Here is a 20,473-nt window from a genome sequence, read left to right on the forward strand (position 1 = left end):
CCCGATTCCGGATATGGCCTGGATATGCGAGGGGGAGTCAATTACACCCCACCTCCCACCTCCCACCCCACCCGGTTGCACACACACACATATGAGCACACAGCATTAAACATACGCGCGCGCACACACACACACACACATACACACACACACACACACACAGGACGAGTGGAAACTCTTTTGTTAAACATCACAGCTGGGGCTGAGGCCAACCTGACCAAAAAAGGGAACGTGCAGTAAACATTCTATGAACAGAGTGCACTTTGTGTGGACAGAAATGCATTATGTTAATGTGCGTGAGTGTGTGTTGGTGCCCGCTCCTCGGGGTGCCACCAGTGAGTCATGACTCTGACATTTCCATGCTGCCGTGCAGCGGGACCGGCTGCCGTCATCCTCGCTCTTTTGGTGACTGTGAGCAACAAACGAACTTTACAAACATGTTAGAAGGTGAAAATGTGTGTATGTGTGTGTGTGTGTGTGAGTACGACCTCATCACAATGATGCTGCGTATCTCTACATGTTAAATTACTTCGTCTAGACTTCTTGCAGACTTATTAGTTGAAATTAGTCTTGGTCACAAGACGGGAGCTTTTACCGCACTTCTTTTAATCAGAACAATTTTGTTTACTGTGAATATAAATGATTTCATCAACAAACAACCATTTTTTCAGACGTTTTAAGCGGCAACAAGAAAGCAAATGTGTGTGTCTGCCTTTGTGTGTGTGTGTGTGTGTGTGTGTGAGATGAGCGCATCTTTTCCCTACCGGCAGCAGATGACAGCCTTGCAGGACAACGCCAAGTCAAGGAAGGCCTGGCGTAGCTCGAAGGAGAGCGCGTACTTCAGCGTCTGGCCGTCGATGATCAGCGCCAGCTCGTTCTCCTTCCTCAGCGAGTCGCCCAGGGACGAACAGTGAGCGGTCAGAGAGGCGCGGGTAGCCTGCAAGGACACAGGGAACCACGGTGTGGGGTTTACTTCCATCGTTCAAGAAGGGAGACAGACAATCGATTTAATCTTCATCCCCCCCCTCCCCAAAAGCCTACGCTTCAGAGACCAATTAGACACTTTTAAACATGCGTTCACTAACAAGCCCTCTAAGCGCTCATAGGGAAGTGAAACCCTGAATCTCGCCACCATTTTTAAAGTAACGTAAAGTAAAGTAATCTCACCCAGTTACTGACTACTCTTTCAGGGTTTATGTTTTGGGGATATATCCTTTTAAAATGGGGGGAAAAGTACAAATCACACACACACACAGACGCACACATATAGACATCACAATGCGCAGACCGTTTGTTGAAAGGTCAAAACCCCTGGCGGTAAATGGAAGACATGTGCTTCTGGTTTCATGCAGCTGCTTTCATCTGGGGAAAGAATTTTCTTGTGTGTAAACTAAACAATTAGGAATGCCGATACAAAGTCCACCGTTGTTCTAGACGTCATGATAGCACGCTGATGTTACAAAAGGGTCCCAGGGGGGCGAAATATATCCTACACAAAAGCAGCAACACACCACAGTGAGAGAAGATGTGCAATGGACAATGCAAAACTAGAGGAAAAGAAGATGGACCATTGGACCGTTGGTCAGGGCGCATCATACATATCTATCAGTAAAGAGTGTGTGTGTGTGTGTGTGTGTGTGAGAATTAATGCCATCCCGCCTGCAACACAGAGGTTTGGGGGCAATTTTGATGGAGCTCTTGATAAAGAGGAACAAGGATTAATAGAGAAAATAAACATCCCATGGAGTTTTAATGAATTCCATGTGGAGGAGCAGCAAGCCTACCAGTCAGGCCTGCACGCACATGCACACACACACACACACACACACACACACACACACACACACACACACACACACACACACACCTGAGTTCTAACATTTCCACCGATTGAAATGATGACTTCCATGGGATCTTAATGTTACAGAGCATTCAAATGGGTGTATCATGTTTGCCGTAAAGAAGTTCTGTAGCAAATATAAACAAGAACCACGTTCAATTATTAATAAAAGCTACTCTAAATTGTGTTAATATTACTAACCTTAGAAGTTAGGGTCATGAATTTGTTCTTCTGCAAGGGCTGAGCTTCTGAAGAACCCTTTTCAATCAAGCTTTTTAGGGGGATTCTTTGTAAGAAAAGGTTTCCATAAAAAAAACCTTTGAGAAATAAGGGAGGATCTTTTCACATGCATGCTTTCAACCATCCTTGAAGAGCTCTTTTTTAGTCAAAAAGGATTATTTTAAAAAAAAGTAATTATGTTTCTAAGAGCTGATCAGTTTCAAAATACCAAACTCCAGGCACTGAAGTGCAGAAACATTTGAAAACGGTAAGATGCTACAGGTTCCCTCAGGTTGTTGGCGGGCCGCCTGACCTCAAAGAGAGTCCAGTGACCCGCAGAGAAACGACCCCTCTCTCTACCGGTCAGCATGTGCAAGAGACAACACACACACACACACACACACGTATGTAACACAATTATAAGAACAATGCGCTCTCTCTTCTCCTTGCCAAATAGCTACGCACACAAGTGTCCCTCCTCTTTCCGCCCCCCCCCCCCCCCCCCCGAAAAAAAAATTCCCCCGCTCTTGTTTTCTCAGCCTGAGGCTGTGTGTTTTTCTTTGTATGCCGGAATTCCTGTTTGCATTCACCTTTTTCCCCAAACAGGGGAAAGGAAAACAAAAACATAATGAAAGGATTAAATTGGATTACAGGTTGCATTTTTACTGGAGGAGTAAAACACATGTATGCGTGTACGAGTGTTGTCTGTTAGCGATCTAATTGGAGACCTCCTTTTCCCTGCGTGTCTTCACCTCGTTCCAGTGGAACGCACCTGAAAAGACCTCAGCGGCAGGACACCAAGCAGAGAACGACGGCAGATGTTGGCATCTTGCACGGGGCCCTCGATTCTGTGCAGCTCTTAGTCAGAGGTAGTAATAACACAGTAATGACAATAATGATGGTTCAGTTGGTGGTTGAGCCCGAAATTGACAAGAGCATGAACCTTTGTCATTTTCCTATCTCAACAAGGCACGAGAGAGTGGATCACACACATGGTATAATCCCTCAAGTGAACACAAACAGTTGAGCGGCTTCGCGGCGAGGTGCCGATGCAACACAGCGGCTTGCCACGGCAAGTCTCGTCGGCTAAGCTAACCCGGAATAATAACCAGGCTAGATCTGCAGGGAGCTGTAGAGGATTAGCAAGGTGACTAAAGGTACAAGCCCTAGTTAGCGTTCAAAGCTAACAGGCGGGCCTTTGCTGAGGTACAGCAGGTCCAGACCCAACTGTATAATCATGAGAAGGAATGGCGCCTTAACATGAAAAGAAACGGCTGCCTCGAGGTCCACCGGGATCTTTTAACACTTTGTCGAAGAGAACAAACACGAGATCAAAGAAACATCCATTACTTTGTAACTTTCCTCATTCTCACGCTGAATTACCCGCTATTTCTGGAGACCTCAACGGAAATTTCTTTGATTGCCCCATTTGCAATACGACAGATCTCTCTAGCAAGCGACTTTGTGTTCCAAACTAAATGTTGATTTTTCATGCATCTGAGCTGGAAGAGGCCGGAAACACACACGCAAACTTTTGCATAAGATTTTTTTATCGGGTTTATATTTGGACCACAAAATGGGAAGGGCCCGGAGGCGGTTTGAGATATCACAGGTCACCTTCTCTCATTGCATTCTTTACCATGAAAAGCACACACACAATATATAAATAAATGCACACAGTGAGCAAGGGGGAAAGCTAAATGTTGATAGATTCCAGGCCACCCTCTACATTCAAAGAGAACTCAATCGCTGTTCTATCATGATGAAGGTAGGCAGAGAGAGTATAACATATACAAAAGAAAGCACTAAACAAGACGAATAGGAAAAGTTAAAGAAAAAAGGAAGAAAGAGAAATCAAGAAGAGAGAGAGAGAGAGAGAGAGAGAGAGAGGTGTAGTGAAAAGAAGGCAGAGAAAGACATGCTCATATCTGAAGAGCAGATTCTGTCACCACCGCTGAGATTAATATACCGTTTAATTATCTGACTGTGCATCTGTGCAAACACCCACATCCTCTGCTGCCTGAGCCAGAACACACACACACACACACACACACACACACACACACACACACACACACACACACACACACACACACACGCACAGCTGTCCAAAAAGGGAGAAAAATTAGACATATGGACTTTTAAGAGTGGGAGGCCAAATGTAAATATATATATATATATATATATATATATATATATATATATATATATATATATATTTCAAATTGAAAAATAGAGAACAATATAGAGCATGCAAGTTGAGCCGCAACAGTTGTGTGTGCATAAAGATGATTAATGAGCAGAAGACAGATGCTGTTTGTTTTGCTGAGTTGTACCTCAGGCAGCGTGACGCAGAGAAGGGGATTGTGGGAAAGCTGGATCTAAGGTATATTCAGAGCTACCAAGCGGATCCGGCTGCTCATGTCCCGCTGCAGCGTGAGAAAGCTGATAGGGTGCGTGACAGATCTAGAGGGACCGATACGAGCGGGGAAATGAAGAAGACTTTACATCCTCATGCCTGACAAGTCCAGCAGCGTTGACTAAACCGAGAGAGGCGAGGCGCAGATGCGTGTCAGTCTGTGTCTGTGCGTGTGTGTGTGTGTGTGTGTGTGTGGCATGTGACGCCAAAGTGACAGATGCCGCTTGTCGCAGCTTCAGTGGTTTCGCAGCGTTTACCCAGGAGGCATCGTTCGCAGGGTTTGTTTTGACGAGGGGTTCCACCAAAAGGAGATGGCGTTACAGCTCACTCGTCAGCCTCGCATGGCCGGGTTCCATTCCGGCCCCCCCTTCTCTCCCTTTCCCTCTCCATCTCATACATGAAGCACAATAAACACTTCCCTGCTTTATTCACAAGCACACGCCTCACACTAAAGTAAACATGCATATTTTGTTGCTTTTTCATGCTCGTCCTCTAATACACACACACATTCGTCCTGTGTAGTCCTTTGCTATGCATAGAGAGGGTGCTGACAGATGTGGAGGTAGTAGTGTGGAGGAGACATGGAGCGGAGAATTGGAGGCGGAGGGTGATCGCAAGATCAACCCCACAGATGCGCCTTCACACGCTGATACTTTTTTTTTTTTTTTTTTTTTAAAGGGCGCGACAGAGAGCGAGAGTTCGGGCAGGCTTCTTTCCAAAAGAGTCAGGAGGTCGACCTCGAGGTGACATTTTGACAAGAAGCTTCTGTCTCCCCAGCCTCAACGCTCACATGTGGGGGTTACCATTTCCAAACGAGCCGACGTGAGCTATTTTAAGTGCGAGATAAGCGATGTAGTGAAGACAGTGTTGCTTTTATCTGCAACGAACACGACCAGAGCTCCCTGAATTGGTCCTGATTGACCCGCTCACACCAGTGTGCCGCATCTCGGCAACTGAATATATCAACGTGATGTTTTTTTAAATGAAGAGAAGATATTAAATATCAGATTCTCTGAATCAGGACTCCATTAGTGTATTTTGTGTCTTAGAGGATGCAAATGTATTCTTTTGTCTCTAGTGACTTTCTCTTGGTTGCTGCGTTGCCTGGACACCCACTTGAAAGTGTGCTCACAGGCTTTGAAGCAAACTGTTCATCATGAATTGACTCATGACCAATGATTGATGTATCATGTCAACCTGCTGTGTCTCTGTGCCATATAAAAATGTGTCTGCACCACAACTGTACAAAAGAAGCCTGAGGTTCAAAAAACCTGCGCCAGGACATATCAGCAGCGTGTACTTTTTATATGATCCTGTGTATTTTGGCCGTCCTTTCCAGCTGAAACATTCCGCCTCATTACACGTCATTCAGCGTTAGAAGAATTAACTTGAAATATTTTTCTAGCAAAAAGTTCCCTTTTCCAACATGTTGGTGCAAAAATGCTCTGGAAAGAGTTTCCCAAGCAAGATAGGCATAACATTTCCTTTGGCTGCAATTAATGCATATACAGAGGAATTTCAAATATGCACCATCAATAACGGCTGGGCAAGAAAAGGAAAGAAAACCTGTTTCCTGTGATCACCTGTTCGAACTAAACGTTTCATCCTCAGACTCGGACTACATTGACCCGACAGCTATCAGACCTGCATCTGTTTACTGGAACAGTGAAGCATGTGAGGCAAGGTTCCCACACATTACTTACCAGTGCATTCAAATATATATATTTCAGGGACTTTAAGCAGATGGGGTGACAATACTGGCAAGTTATTACAACCGGATAAACCAGACTAACACAACACTAAACTAATTTATCCAAAACAGTGTGTGTTATTCAAGCCAAGAAAAATAAAAAAAAATGTATGTCATAACTTGTCTCTGTATTTTATGACCCTGAGAAACTCGGGTGATCAAACGCGGAAGGCCAAACCTTCCAAACTATGTTAAGAATGATCCACTTACAGTGCTAACTCCATTAGCATCCAACCTCTGGTTCTAATCGATAGAGAATTTTGGAGTTACCTGCTTTAGCCTGACATAAAATGGTCACCCTGTCTAGCTCAGTTTACTCAGCGTCTGTGGGAACTATGCACGCTGTCTGGCTTTAGACCAGCCGGGCAACCACTGTGATGCACGTTAAAGTAAAATCATAACCATTCCCTCTACTCAAAGTTGTGAAGGAACGTTATTAGAGGTGCAAAGTTGTGCAATGAAATTTTAAATGATGACAAACATTAAAATCTTCTACACAGGATGCAACGTTAACCACGTAGAGGCCTTTGGTGCTGTGTTGATTATCCTATAGACTAATAAAACCCCTCTTTGGACCAACAGTACACAAACACACATTTACAAATACACACAAACACGCATGCAGTTCCGACGCTTAAACTTTATGGAGGCCCAATCTCCCCCCGTTCCACCTATAAACAAACTCTATAAAAGTGAACACACTGTGCGTGTTTGCTAATGTTGGAGTGTAAGCACACTAACACACACACACACACACACGAGTCAGAAAAGTGTGTGAAAGAGAGAGACCGACACAAAGACACATGACAGTAATCAAGCCACTTAGGTTAAGCAGTCACACATGAAACCTGAGTGCAGAGACATAACTAGCGAGAAATTGAATTTAAACTAAATTGAATACGGAACGATCCTTTAAAGCCCGGTTCTGTGTGCAGGGGGCTGCAAAAGAGACGTAAGGAGAGGGGAAAAGAGGTGAACGTTCACTACTCTTTGCTTTTCATCCCTTTCTCCAAAAATGAGACACCAGAGACTTTAATTACCTGCACCTGTGAGCACACAAAGAGCCCCACCCACCAATCTGGCTGTGGACCACACCCTAGTTCCCACAGTAACCTCGCCTAAGACCCCACCACTTAACACCCTCCCCCCTCACATACAGTCCCAATACTGTACAAAGACAGGAATCAACGAGGTCAGCGGGCGGAAGAAGAGGGCCTACTCACATCCAGAGAGTCCTCGTTGACAATGATGAGGGACATGCCGTGTGTCACCAGGCGACAGGAGTAACCTGAGAAACAGAAACCGAGAGTTGTGGAGAATGTGGAGAAGGGAGGGGGGGGGGGGGGGGGAGATTAGATGTACTCCAACCCAAAACTGTGGTGAAACAATTGTCCCGTTTACCATGGGTTAGCGGGAAGAAGAAAAAAAAAACAGAACAAAAAAACCCAATCCTGCTCAATTCTCTCACAGAGCTACCCGACTCCATATCAGCCTCTGGCCATCATCACGTCTCTTATTGTAGCCGGTTATGCATGGCACAACTACGTAATGCGCCCATTAAACAAAGCCCAAGAACTAACTCACAATCATTCTAAATACCAAAACAGGTACACTACACACGACTACAGTTGGATCGCATGAAGGGGAGTTAAAAATATAACAGTTTGCACAGCAAAGACTTTCCAAACTTTTAAACTAAATGTAGTGCTTATTTGTAAGTGTGGTTTTTGTGGACATCCGCCGCAAACCTTAAGGCTCTTCTACGCTGCATACCACCGGTGTATTTCGCCCAGAGCTATGAGAATTGTCTGGCATTTAATGGCACACATAATGCCTCCTATTCTTCTGGGTATTATTCAATAAACACCAGCTGCAGAGACCAGGGGACTTCCCCTGCCATCACTGGCACATCTAACCCACCTATGTTGATGGCGGTCTCCTGCTTGTCTCCCGTGAGGACCCAGATCTTGATGTCGGCCCTCATCAGGGTGGCGATGGTCTCTGGCACGCCGGCCTGCAGACGGTCCTCTATGGCCGTGGCGCCCAAAAGAAGTAAATTCTGTTGGCAGAACAGAAATCATTCTAGAAATACGATTTTTGAAAAGGACAGTGAGAACAAAATAGGCCAAAAGAGGGAAAGTAGGTCACAATAAATTGTATTTAGGCAACATTCCCCGACTGTGTGTGAAGACTCTTTCTCTTGAGAGAACATCATCCGTATCTAGTTAGAGGATGAGAACAATGCCAGCCAGTTCAGTTCAGTTGGTCTGGCAGCTCATTTTAGATCTTGATACCGACTGTGTCTTAATGCCAAAAAGTAATCCACCCCGCCCCCCCTCTTCCTTTAATTTGTTCAGCATTTAAATGCATGTGTACCCTCATTAGACACACTCAGACGCGCACACAGACACAGGTTTGCACTACTGTGTTGTTGACTCCGGTTTTATGGGGCTTTTGGCACACTGGTGAAGGTAATTAGCCTTATGGTCTCCCAGTCTGAGCGCCCCTCCTCCTGCAACTGCTTCCTCTTTACCTACTTTCCACCTTGACCCTAACGTTGCAATATGCCCACATATTAGTATGACTCGTGAATATCCCATCCGTCCCGCAACACGAGATGTCCATGAAGACACCCCTGTGGAAAGAGCAGTAGCATTCTGCACGTCCCGCTAAAATCGCTAGATTCGGTCTTGATATTTACACTCATGGTGAGTGATGAAGGACGTCGCGTTTACTGCAGTGTGAAGACAACAGGGCCACTCTGCCACCTGCTGGCAAACAGGATGTGTGTGTTTGTTTGGAGGTGCTTTGACTTTGACACACATCCCACGCAGGGTCAGACACCAGCAAGGGAAAGAAGTGGTGTGTTTACCTTTTCGAGTAGCTCATAGCACTCCTCGAGTTTCTGAGCGCGGTCTTTGAGCACCGTGCTGACACGATTGTATTCCTTCAGCCACTCCTGGTAGGCGTCTTCCTCCAGGTCCACGTATGCGAAACACAGGGTCCTCAGTCCTGGACGGGATGGGAGGTGGAGGAGGAGACCATCGATGAGTCCATCATGGAGAATAGATCACAGAAACAGAGAGAAACTATGACGTCCCCCCCAATCAGTGTCTCTTTCCCTCTTACCTTCAGTAGCAAACTGTTCCAGCTGAGAAAGAGTTAATTCTTTGTACTGGGAAGCGTCAGTCAGACGCTCAAAAATGACATTATCCTGCAAAACAAACAATAAATAAACATTGATATAAAAGGACATTTGGCGAGCTGAAATACTGTCATAATGAGATGAACGTACCGCTCCTTTGCAGTACAGTCGAAGCTTTCCAATGGGGGTTCTGACCACCACAGACATGCGTTTGCGGTTACTGCAAAGAAAGCAGCGGGCTTAGTTTCAAAACGCATGCCAGTTTTTATATTACACAGCTATTAATTGCCTGAGACAAACATTTATATGGGTATTACCTGGAAAACTCCAGCACATTTAAGATCTCATAGATCATCTCTTTCTCTCTCTGAAATAAAAACAAAATGTCAGTGATTCCTGCCGTAAAAAACAAAAACACACACAGATACAAATAAATTCACACTTACAGCTTCAATGATGACTGAATGAGGGGTTCTAGCGGTGAAGACGAAGCCGAGCCCTTTTGCACCTTTGACTAGCGCTCCTTCATCTGGAGATGAGGCCTGGTAAATGATCTGGTTGTCCTCTCGCTCCGGGACCACCGTGTGGCACACGGCCATCATCGTCAGAAACTCACAGATCTGAGGGGATGTCGGCTAAACGCATACAAACAGAGAGGACGGGAGCTTTAACAGCATCCTTTACTTGTTTTTGTGCAGAGTAAGTTTGGTTCAAATAAAGAAAAAATAGAAAAGCTCGAGAGACACCCACATGGCTCTCAATGTTTAGGACGAGAGTCGGGTCGTCAAACTCTGTCGAGTTGTTGCTGCTGGCCGGCAGATTGCTGTGAGACAAGAAATACAGATTTATAGCAGGGATTCAATATAACATTGTGTCAAAAAAAGAAGTGAGAAATCACATTAATTTAACCCAGCAAGCTAAAGATAATTGTTATCATTCTGATGAAAGCATAAACATTTCTTAGAACATGCACAGCCTCAAGTGGAGAGAGGAATATCAGAAAGGGGAAGACTTGTAGGTCACTGACCTGAAGTCATCCATTGAACGATCACAGTCAAGATCAGGGAAGTGGCTGCAGTGAATGATCATGAGTTGGAAAAGGAGTCATCAGTTGGTTAGTTCAATTATTTGAAATAATAAGAGCAAATTATTACAAGGTTTCTGCCGGGAGAGATTATTGGTTTAATTTTTAGAGGCATTCAATGGCAATCTCAGTTAATTTTAAGCAGAGCAAAGAGGCAATAATTAATTCACAATGAATAAAAAAAAGAAATGACTGACCCATATGTAATTCCCGCAATAGTACACTTCTTGAAGTGCATGATGTTACAGGTCAGAGTTCCGGTCTTGTCGGAAAAGAGATACTTCACCTGGAAAATCCAAAAAGGTAATGTGAGCTAATGCAGCGTATTTACCAGATGTGTATAGATGTGTCGGTAAGGGTCAACCTGAGCATTCCTAATTTCCACCCTAAAGCCACTGATTATGAAGGGGTGGGGGGGGACACTGACCTGGCCCAGTTCCTCATTAAGATTTGAAGTTCGAGCCATGGCCGGCGTGTCCGTCTCTGCGTAGTACATCTCCATGTCCTGAGGGGATGAAAATACAACAAACGCAAATGAACTCAGAAATATCTGACATGTTACTTACAGTAAGTTGATTGAAAAAGCACTTATAGCCCGTACCCAGTTGATGAAGAGGGCCTGTGTAAACTTGACCACCTCCAGAGTGACCAGCAGGCTGATGGGGATCAGGTTGTTGTACAGGATGATGAATGTCAGCAGGTTATATGCAAAGTTAGTGGAGATGTCACCTACACAAAACAAAAAACGTCAACTTATTCCCTGACCTGTAAAATGCGTATTAATGCCAAACCATTACCGTTGGGAGATCTGAGCCACTGGTTGTGAAATGCAATATTTGCATGCATGTGTATCCTCACCAGCCCTGGACAGGTACCAGCAGGAATCTTCAGTGTGTTTGTCGTTCCAGATGGCTGCGCCCACTGAGCTGATCAGGGCCATGACGAGCAGGATGCCAAACAAAACCAGGATCTGCATGTTGGTCACCCGCTCCACGTTAGAGCGCTTCAGTGGTGCCTTAGTGGAGTTCTGGCGGGTGGACAGGTGAATGAATACAACACCAAGACACTGGCATCAAGGCGATGCTGGATGATGGCACGGTTTTGTTGAGTTGCAATACTTTCTATGGGAAGAGGTCCACTTGGAGCAGCCTTCATTTTAATTTGAATGTATAATTACAAGACAAATTCGGCAAAAGACTGTGCCAATAATCACAAAGATTGTGCTCCCAGTTATGAATACATCCCTGCAGTTAAAAGCCCTAAATAAGTCCTATTAAGTTTCTTAAAAATATTCAATCAATTTTGTCACGAAGCTGGGATTTTTCAAGTGTTGTATTTCGACGGGTTTACCTGCATCAGTTTGGAGTCATGGCCAGTGTAGACAACAATTCCCACAACCCACTGGGTGTTTCTGAGCTGGGCGCCGCGCAGCAACACCTGGTCTGGACCCAGAGGAGCTGGACTGAGAGGAGCAAAGGAATAGAAAACATGATAGATGAACACAACCTGTAGGTTTGTTTAATGCATTCAGATGGAAGTTTCTGGCATTACAAAGAATGTTTTCTTTTGTTGAGTCACTTTGCAAACATTTTTACGTTTTCTTGTGGTAACTTTTAAATGAACGAAGAACTAAAAAATGCTCACTTCTGGTTCTCCAGCCGCAGTGTGCCGGTGAAGTCGTACAGGTGTCTATTGGGTTCTTCGCACTCCAAACGACCAGAGAGCGCAATCAAATCCTCCAGGGTCTGAAAAGCGGCCGTGAGTGAGAGACCCTGGGGACAATAAAATATGGCTGGTCAGGATTATATACAGTAAGTTCATTACTGAAAAGCAAGGGTCATCAGAGAAATCTGGTCAAACACTATAAAAAATGTGATCAGGCCTTATCGGTGAGGTAAAGTTTCATTTGCTACAGGTCTGAAAAAGCAATTTAGACAGTTTAACATCATTCATTAATTGTTTGATCTGCATCCTCACTGTAATAATTATAAAAACCAACACATACTAAAAACCTAAATTAGAGAACAACGTGCAGAATCTATTCCATGTGAAATCTCCCCAAACGCAGTGCTCAGATCCTGCGTCGTACCTGTCTGATCTTCAGGTTGGTTTCTCCATCCAGGTTGGAGGTCTCAGTGTAACACATGGCCTGCGGCTCGCTGGAGAGAACAGGCGTAGCAAATAAAATCATGGATCTAATCCATCATCAAGAAACCAGTTAATGACCTCTTTGAATTTAAAAAGGCTTCCTTTTCGTGAATTCACAAAATGTTGAGGTTTATGACAGTTTATCAAATTTTAAACAATTCTGCGAGTCAGATTGGAATTAAATCACTACATTTTTCCATATATTGAAACGATTGATCAAAAGACCAGTCAACAAATTGATTGATAAGGAAAGTGCCGCATTATTTGGAGCCTTAAAGAGTAGATTAATACACAACAAACAATTACAACGCAAATGTTAACCGATAAATATATTTAAAAGCACATGCGTGCTCACACACAAACATGCACACCCATACACACTGAGGCCTAACCTGGAGGACACAATGACCATGTCAGCTGGAAGGTGCTGGCCATTGGTCACCTTCACTATGTCTCCTACTGCCACCTTGTGGGCAGAATGCAGCAGTGCAACAGCGTGAGAGAGAGGGGGAGAGGGATAAGAAAAAGAGGGGTGTTAGAAGGGGAGATATAAAGGAGGGAGACAAGGGATCGGTTAATAAGATACCGACCAACAGGCGCCATATAGAAAGAGAGGAAGACTTCAGACAAAGTGACAGTGAGCCCAGCAGTGCATAGCTTATACTTTTTGGATCAGGATGCAAGAATGTAGACACGGATAAGAGAAAAAAAGCCATTCAATATTAGCCTGACAAAAATGCAGTTTTTGCAAAAAAATACATTTTCAAAAACTGGGAGAGGTTATTATGGCCTTTATATTAGAGTTCTTAAAGGGGAGCATTCTGGGAAACTTGTAACCACCTTTGTTTAATGTAGACATTATTGAATCAACGGGGCAGCTGGAACAAATTCCTTCACCTTCTTTGACCTTGAATAACATGGGGTCTACATTCCTTCTCTACACCACAAAACAAGGACCCAAGTTTGATTTGATTTGACCTGCTGGAGCATGGCTATACACAGCTGGACTCAGTTAATGAGTACATCCAAGAACAAGGCCACAGTTGTGCATTGTTGTACCAGAACATACAGTGATCATGCAAAATACTGGGAAAAACCTGATAGCGAGTTCACTGAACGGAGCTTTGTGTGAAAATAAAATAAAACAAACTGGCTTTAATGAGCTGCATAAAACCTGGTCATTAAACCAACGACGCATGTCTATGTGAAATATTAGAACTTGCCATCTGGCCCAAAAAAGAAATACTGCTTGTAAGAGTATCTTTTTCCTGTCAGGGATCACCAACGGATCCTCCAAAAACACAGACTGAGCGACTAAAGTGTAGGAACTAGAAGTGGAACACATAAAGTCCTGCATGGAAGTCAAAAGAGTAGAAAATCTACTTTCTGAGACAGAAATTTAGCTCCATGAGGCAAATGAAACAATTGTATAATAAAACATTTAATTGGTTAATCCCTAATTTAAAAATGATACCATTTTCTTTTATTTAGTTTGAATTTCTAAATTTGTTATTTCTTTTATGCATCTTTTTATGCAAAAATTTTCACGCTGGCGACAGAGGATTTTTTTCATTTCGCCTGTGCCATTAAACTGTGTTTAAACTGACGCGGTAGAGGGATAAAAGGCAAAGCACAGGAGTGATGAGTGAGTGAGTGAGTGAGAGAGAGAGAGAGAGAGAGACGAAGTCCGCCATGACAAGCGATACCTGTTTCCATATGATCGTCTGCCAGGCTCCGCTGCGCAGCACTGAGAGACAAGGACAACACAGGCCGTCAGTCAACCTATAGAGCAGCACTCGTACAGTATTCATGGGGACTAAACTTTTTGTCTGAGGCCCGCGACACAGTGAGTGACAGACAACAGCCGTTCAGCCGGCCGTGAAGGGGAAAACAAAACCCAGACAAATAGACAGGAGCACGCTCAGGGGGCAGCGCACGGACCCGGCGCAGACTAACAAGCGCATGCACGCAGACGTTACCTGTCGTCTTCTTATTGTTCACGGTGTTGTCCGCTTTGTGTCTTTTCTATAAATAAAAAAAAAAAAGGATAATGACGCGTCAGCTGTTGTCACATAAGAATGCATCAGCCCTCCTCTCCTGTCATTTTGAAAAAGGAGCAACGTCATATAGCGAGCGGCGGTGGGGGAAGCTACTCACGTAGTCCTCAATGATCTCTTTGATGCCGGCCACCGTGAGGATGAAGATGAGCGGCACCAGAGTGGTGTAGCGACCGGTCGGCGACACGTCGGGGATTTGCTGGTCGGGAGGTAGAGAGGCAGCTATCAGAATCAAAGCCCCCACAATGCACCACCACAATAATGGCACAAGGCGGCGGAGCAAAAGGAGTGTTCTGTATAATGTCTCTAGGACGGGTCGGCAGAGCCTTGATGGAAGGTGGTGCCACTATTCATGAGTAGGAAAAGTTCTCCTCCCATGTTAGTAGAAGAATATTTTTTTCAATGTGTCATCAGGTAGAGACTAGAGAGTTGGATAAGTGGTTATTTTTTATTAGCAGATGTATTTTTTCAGTCTAGAAACTATTGAATTGTTATTGTAGGAGGGAAATGAGTAATAAAGAAAACATGTCATCTTTAATTCCTCATGAGTACGATTGTTATATTTAATAAATACGTATTGATATATTCAGTCAATCCTGTGATATGACCCAATGCAACACATCTCAACTTTTGCAGTCTCAAAAACAACTGGACAAGAAAATAGCTGGACATGTGGTAAATCCTGGAATGTTATATAAAAAAAACTCCTTAAGAGGATTTAGACCGTACAGCATAAATGCCACAGAATCACACTAAGTAAGAGTTTACCTGCATGAGTGCGATGAACAGGAAGAAGGCATTGGCTGCCCGTCTGATCTGCTCGTACAAGAACCGAGGTAGGAAGGTGAGAATGCCATACTTGGTGGTACTGAAAGGAAGACAAAAAGGAGATTAAACACATTGTTTACATTCAGACAGAAGGAGGCGGGCAGAGCCATAATCTGTGTGCCAATGATTTCTTTCGCGTTACACAGCGCTACATTAAAAGGTTGAATTACCAAGTAAATTTGAGTTGCAGCAAATCTATTAAAAACCCTCAATTGGGCTCAGAGGTGGCCAACTGGGCCATTATTGGTTGCATACACGTCACGCCTATAAAACAGGGCAGAGACTTTTAATCTAGCCATCTAAATGAAGACAAAGCACTCAAAAAAATGGGTGCAAGAAACCTTGGCAACCTCAACGTGTCTGTCAGTCAACTGCAATGATCAGAGAACATTATTGATTAGCCCGGTTATAGCCAGGAGCTTCCGTAAGAGCTTTTAGAGAAGTTAAAAATAAGAAAAAAGATTGATCTTCAAGTCAACCCTGTCTTGTTCTCAGTTTAGTTTGGTTTCCCGTGTGTGGCTTGAGTGAAAAGTTCGAGGCATTTGTTTAATGGACAGGGTGTGTTTCGTGTGTGAGTGTATCAAGTTCGTGCACCGCTCCATCACAGTTCACCATCTCCTAGGAGATGAACTGTTGACCGCTTTTTCCGTCTGCCTCACTTACAGACAAAGGACTACAAAGGGCAGGACATTACACGGAAAGCGGAGTGACAACAGCTGTTTGTCTGTTGCGCGCACACACACACACACACACTGTGTCCTGACCCTGATGTTCTGAATACCCCAGAGCTACTGATACTACACCTAAGATCCGGCAGATAAAGTTCCCTTAATTTAATCAAAGATAAGTTCAATAAGACTCAACACACACATGCATACACACAGAAACTAGGCGGATTCCTAGTTTTTCCTACGGATGGTGTTAACAGCTGCTAGCTGCAGGGGTGATGCTCCCATGCAGCTGTGTGGCATGTCATGTTTTTTATTTTAAACAAAAAATTCTCTGTATATTACAACAACACTGGATGCTGGAGGGTTTGCTCAAACTACAAGTATTTGTAAAATAATTGTCAGTTCTATTATCTAAAACAAGCTTGATTTGAAACATCAACATAGTGGAGCTTGGGTGATTCGGTGAAACCTCAGAATTATAGAGCAGGTTACTTTACTACATTTGTGCAATGACGAGCAGCACTAATGCTTAGTTTGTATGAACACAACTCAACTACATACACTGAAATATGTATGTGGATGGCCGAGGGAACACAGAGGAGGTGAGTTGAGTGGACGGATAGAAGCTACATGGCTTTAATCTAAGAAAAATCAATAAGGGCTATTGAACCTTTCTAACATAAACACAAGAGTTACAGGAATAGAGAGACATCAGAGGGCAGCCACATAGAGCCAGAGTGCTGTGGAAGGCCACATGCGATCCAATCAGATGGGCCAGGCAGCACTTGCTTTAATCTAATTTGTAAAGCTAAAAAAAATGGCTCTTTTAAAAGTGAAATGAAATCTCCCAACAGTAATGTCAGACCAGTGAATGTCAGCAGACTAACGACAAGCCCTTAACTCACACAACCTAAGCGCAGCGCTCCCTACGGCGCTAGACACAGTTAGTCCGTACAAATGGAATGAATAAAAAGGTAATTACAAGGTACAAATTACATTTTTGTCCCTGTAATTCAAACAGTCTGACCCCCAACTGAAAATTTGTATTTACGACAAAAGCTACACCCAAAACATACATAGATGACGGGTAGGGTGATGCTTACAAAAGAGACATCTGGACCACAACACATGGTGTTCAGCCCTGCTCATAACCCCACCTTTGACCTAAACTACATATCAGCAGGTAATTCAAGTTCACATTCGCACACTGCGTGAAATAATCACACTCTTGTCCTTGACTTATGGTCTACTATGATGAACAGAACGAATAATAAAATTGCCCCTCAACTGTCTGAGAAAACAGAGAAAGCCCTTGATGAAATGTATGTAAACACAGCTAAGTGCAGTGACCTTACTTTCATTGGCATCCTTAAATATTCATTACTGCTTAGGAAGTATTGATTAAGTGGTAATGTAAAGTTGTTAAGCCAAGCACTTTGCAATGCGATTCAGCTCAGCCTCACCCGTCGGGTTGCAACCCAATGGGTGAGTTATTAGGAGAATCTTATACGTACGTATATCACTGGAAAAACGGTCATATTCTAAAACAAACCATTTCAGTTTCTGTGAAATGAAAATAGTTTCAGCGGGGAGATAACGAAAGCAAATTCAACCCGGTCCAAAGTCTAACCGTCCCACGCCGGCAAGGAAAAACGCAGTAACCGGCCGGACTAGGTTGTCCTTCAACCTGACTAAAGCGATGTAAAGCCCCAAAGTAAATATCTAGATTGTCCTTTAGCAAGACACAGAATCCCCCAAGCTGACCATGCACTCTGATCCCAGTAAGGCAAACAGCTTGTAATAAAGTAAATATAGTCACGATGAGCTTATCACTCAATGAACAAACACAAAGTATCAGATGAGCAACCACAGGTTTCATTAGTCTGCCGACATCTTTACTTTGCCGTAGTTTATTAAGCACAGATTTAAACCTTCTGGGAAAACAAAACATTCAAATCAGTTCAATTCCAGCCCACTCTCCATTGCCTATTGGCTTTTCACCAAGTGAGACCCTATTTGTCCGGGTGCACTGTGCAAATCCTTGCAGCCAGTCAGTTAGGTCGGTGAAAGCTCCGTGGCACCTACCTGACGTGGTTGTCGCAGAACTTGGTGTTCTGTGGCGAGTTGAGCAGCACCGTCCGCGCGGTGCCGTCTACGGGGTCCGCCTGGGAGGTGGTCCCGGACATCTCATCCTCTGCCTTTCGGTAACCGCTGGACGAGCAAGCAGGTCCTGCACCGTTGGATTGATGAGAGAGAGGCGAGGCTGAGTGAGTGAGTGAGTGTGAGGCAGTGAGACAGAGACAAGGAGAGAGAGAGAGGAAGAGAGAGAGAGAGAGATGGACGGGAGACGTGTTTTACGGTTCAAAAAACGAAGGCGACCAATTCAGTACCAAAGGCTTGTCTGCTGGAGTGCGCTGAAGCCGGCGTGCTTGATCGAATGACGCGTCCCGTTACAATCAGCCGCCCTTGTCTTTCACTGTTATTATGCAGGTTCCGTCGATGCGCGCACACACACACACGCTTGTTTCGCAACGCCCACGCCCCCCCCCCCCCCCCCCCTCCCGCTTATAATGGATGTGCTGAGTGATGCACAATGGCGAACAAACACACATGGTTTGTCTGTTTTATCTACACAACCAACGCACGCATCGCGGCTGGCGTTTAGCAAATAGGCTAATAGGCTAGTGACAGAAGGGGATGCAAGGCGCTAATTCAACCGCCCCCCCCCCCCTCCCTCCCTGCCTCCTGCCCGCCCGGCTTTGTCATCTCCACCCATTTCTTTATTGAGCGCGTCGTGATCGCCTCCCATTCGCCCCACGCGTGAGCTCCTGGAGCGGCCAGCTTATAATGGCGGGACAATGCGTAGCCTGTATCTCTTTTTCGTGGGAAAAAAAGGGGAGGGGGCGAATGGAGGGGTGTCGGGGTATACGAGGGCATCGCAGACAGTTTAGCCGGTCGCACAGTTTACCCAGCAGGCACCCCTCTCCGCGTTCGGCCTAAAGGGAGAGACGGCTCCCGGGCGCCGGTGAGCTCCTCGGCCGTGTCATCTGGCCACCTGCCGCCCCGGAGGAAGTCCCGATCTGGATGCGAGTTGAACCTGAAGTCCCTGCTGTCCTCGGACTGTGACGTCGAGCGGGCTCACAGCTGCCAGTGCAGAGGACAAGAAGGAGCCATATGGCGCTCCCTCGGTTCTGCGGAAGGGCGAGAGCCGGCCGCTCCGCTTTTAAAGGGCCAGACGCCTCAAGGTCTAGCGGTGGTCGGCCCAGATGGATCGGATGACATCCGCAAGGCACCTACCATCCATCAAGAGATCAGCTCGCTTCCCCCTTTACTGTGCTGCACCCGCCACAGGTCTCTGAACTTCAGATATTTCTCCTTAGTTTGCATAGACAGCGTATGTTTAAATTACTACAGCTACAGTAGCATGTGTAGCCAGGTAACTGGTTCATCTAATGACCAAAATCCTCATTATTCTGATAATACTAGTGTGCCTATTCTGCTGCCATTGGGAGTAAACATTGAGTGGTTTTATTATTGTTATACCAATTCTTATGTGTTTGCGTTGTCATTGTGTTGTATTGTTTCTTGGGATCTGTGCGTTGTGTGTGTGTGTGTGTGTGTGTGTGTTTGTTGTCTGTGAACATGGCTGCAATATAAATCAACAACAGGCTAGTTGCATAAATAAATTAGAAACGAATAAACACCATCAGGGTTTAGCAGATTGAATTTCCACAGTCCTGAAACTCTATTTCTGCAGCACTATAGGGTCACACCTCTCTACTCATCAATAACCAAAATAGCATTATATTCCACTCAAGCTTTTGTTCCAAAGGGAGAGAGGAATTGTAAAGTAACTCAGACAAAACACAGTCGAGATGAGCTATTATCACCGCTGACACATCAGGCCTCAGCTTTTCCATAGAATGACCGATAAAACTTGTGTGTGCCTACAGGGAAAGACTGCAATAATCGCATCATTGGTTTCAGTGCAACTTTGCAGTTCTTCAGATGTTTTTTTTAAACTTTTTATTTATTAGAGGGTAAACTTTCCGGTATTATATCCAGTTGACATTCTGCAAAAGAAACCCGTTTTTGACGTTAGACAAGCTTAAACCCTGTCAAGAACTCCAATCTGTGCATAGATTTGTAAAACAAACGAGACCAGACCACAAAGTGTCTGAATGAAGCCGAGAGAAGGACTCAAAGTCCACTCAAAATGATTATAAAACGCTTATCCCTCATCCCTACATCTATGACTAAGCTGTTACCTCTGGACCTAACAGAGCCATAAACCCCAATCACAGAACTCCAC

The 20,473-nt window shown here is 44.6% G+C and overlaps 1 protein-coding gene across 7 annotated transcripts in view; it reads right to left on the reverse strand.

Annotated features, from left to right (window-relative positions):
- Positions 1 to 20,473, reverse strand: part of atp8a2 (ATPase phospholipid transporting 8A2) — a 39,763-nt gene that overhangs the window by 14,294 nt on the left and 4,996 nt on the right. For 3 of the 7 annotated variants that reach the window (XM_062559328.1, XM_037456248.2, XM_062559329.1), the window contains 23 exons: positions 18,247 to 18,391; positions 15,431 to 15,530; positions 14,763 to 14,861; positions 14,585 to 14,630; positions 14,312 to 14,352; positions 12,998 to 13,071; positions 12,547 to 12,616; positions 12,102 to 12,229; positions 11,808 to 11,919; positions 11,316 to 11,484; positions 11,059 to 11,186; positions 10,885 to 10,962; positions 10,655 to 10,743; positions 10,401 to 10,445; positions 10,124 to 10,196; positions 9,820 to 10,008; positions 9,691 to 9,740; positions 9,524 to 9,593; positions 9,358 to 9,442; positions 9,101 to 9,240; positions 8,149 to 8,287; positions 7,452 to 7,516; positions 765 to 937 (listed from right to left, as the gene is read on the reverse strand). In XM_062559328.1, the coding sequence (XP_062415312.1) occupies positions 765 to 937; positions 7,452 to 7,516; positions 8,149 to 8,287; positions 9,101 to 9,240; positions 9,358 to 9,442; positions 9,524 to 9,593; positions 9,691 to 9,740; positions 9,820 to 10,008; positions 10,124 to 10,196; positions 10,401 to 10,445; positions 10,655 to 10,743; positions 10,885 to 10,962; positions 11,059 to 11,186; positions 11,316 to 11,484; positions 11,808 to 11,919; positions 12,102 to 12,229; positions 12,547 to 12,616; positions 12,998 to 13,071; positions 14,312 to 14,352; positions 14,585 to 14,630; positions 14,763 to 14,861; positions 15,431 to 15,530; positions 18,247 to 18,391 (2,308 nt within the window). Of the gene's footprint in view, positions 1 to 764; positions 938 to 7,451; positions 7,517 to 8,148; positions 8,288 to 9,100; positions 9,241 to 9,357; positions 9,443 to 9,523; positions 9,594 to 9,690; positions 9,741 to 9,819; positions 10,009 to 10,123; positions 10,197 to 10,400; positions 10,446 to 10,654; positions 10,744 to 10,884; positions 10,963 to 11,058; positions 11,187 to 11,315; positions 11,485 to 11,807; positions 11,920 to 12,101; positions 12,230 to 12,546; positions 12,617 to 12,997; positions 13,072 to 14,311; positions 14,353 to 14,584; positions 14,631 to 14,762; positions 14,862 to 15,430; positions 15,531 to 18,246; positions 18,425 to 18,551; positions 18,687 to 19,122; positions 19,997 to 20,473 lie in introns of those variants that run through there. The other 4 variants (XM_037456254.2, XM_037456255.2, XM_037456252.2 and 1 more) reach the window with 4 other exon arrangements.

Source organism: Pungitius pungitius, chromosome 19 (genome assembly GCF_949316345.1).
Source record: "Pungitius pungitius chromosome 19, fPunPun2.1, whole genome shotgun sequence".
In the NCBI taxonomy this organism is placed as follows: Eukaryota; Metazoa; Chordata; class Actinopteri; order Perciformes; family Gasterosteidae; genus Pungitius; species Pungitius pungitius.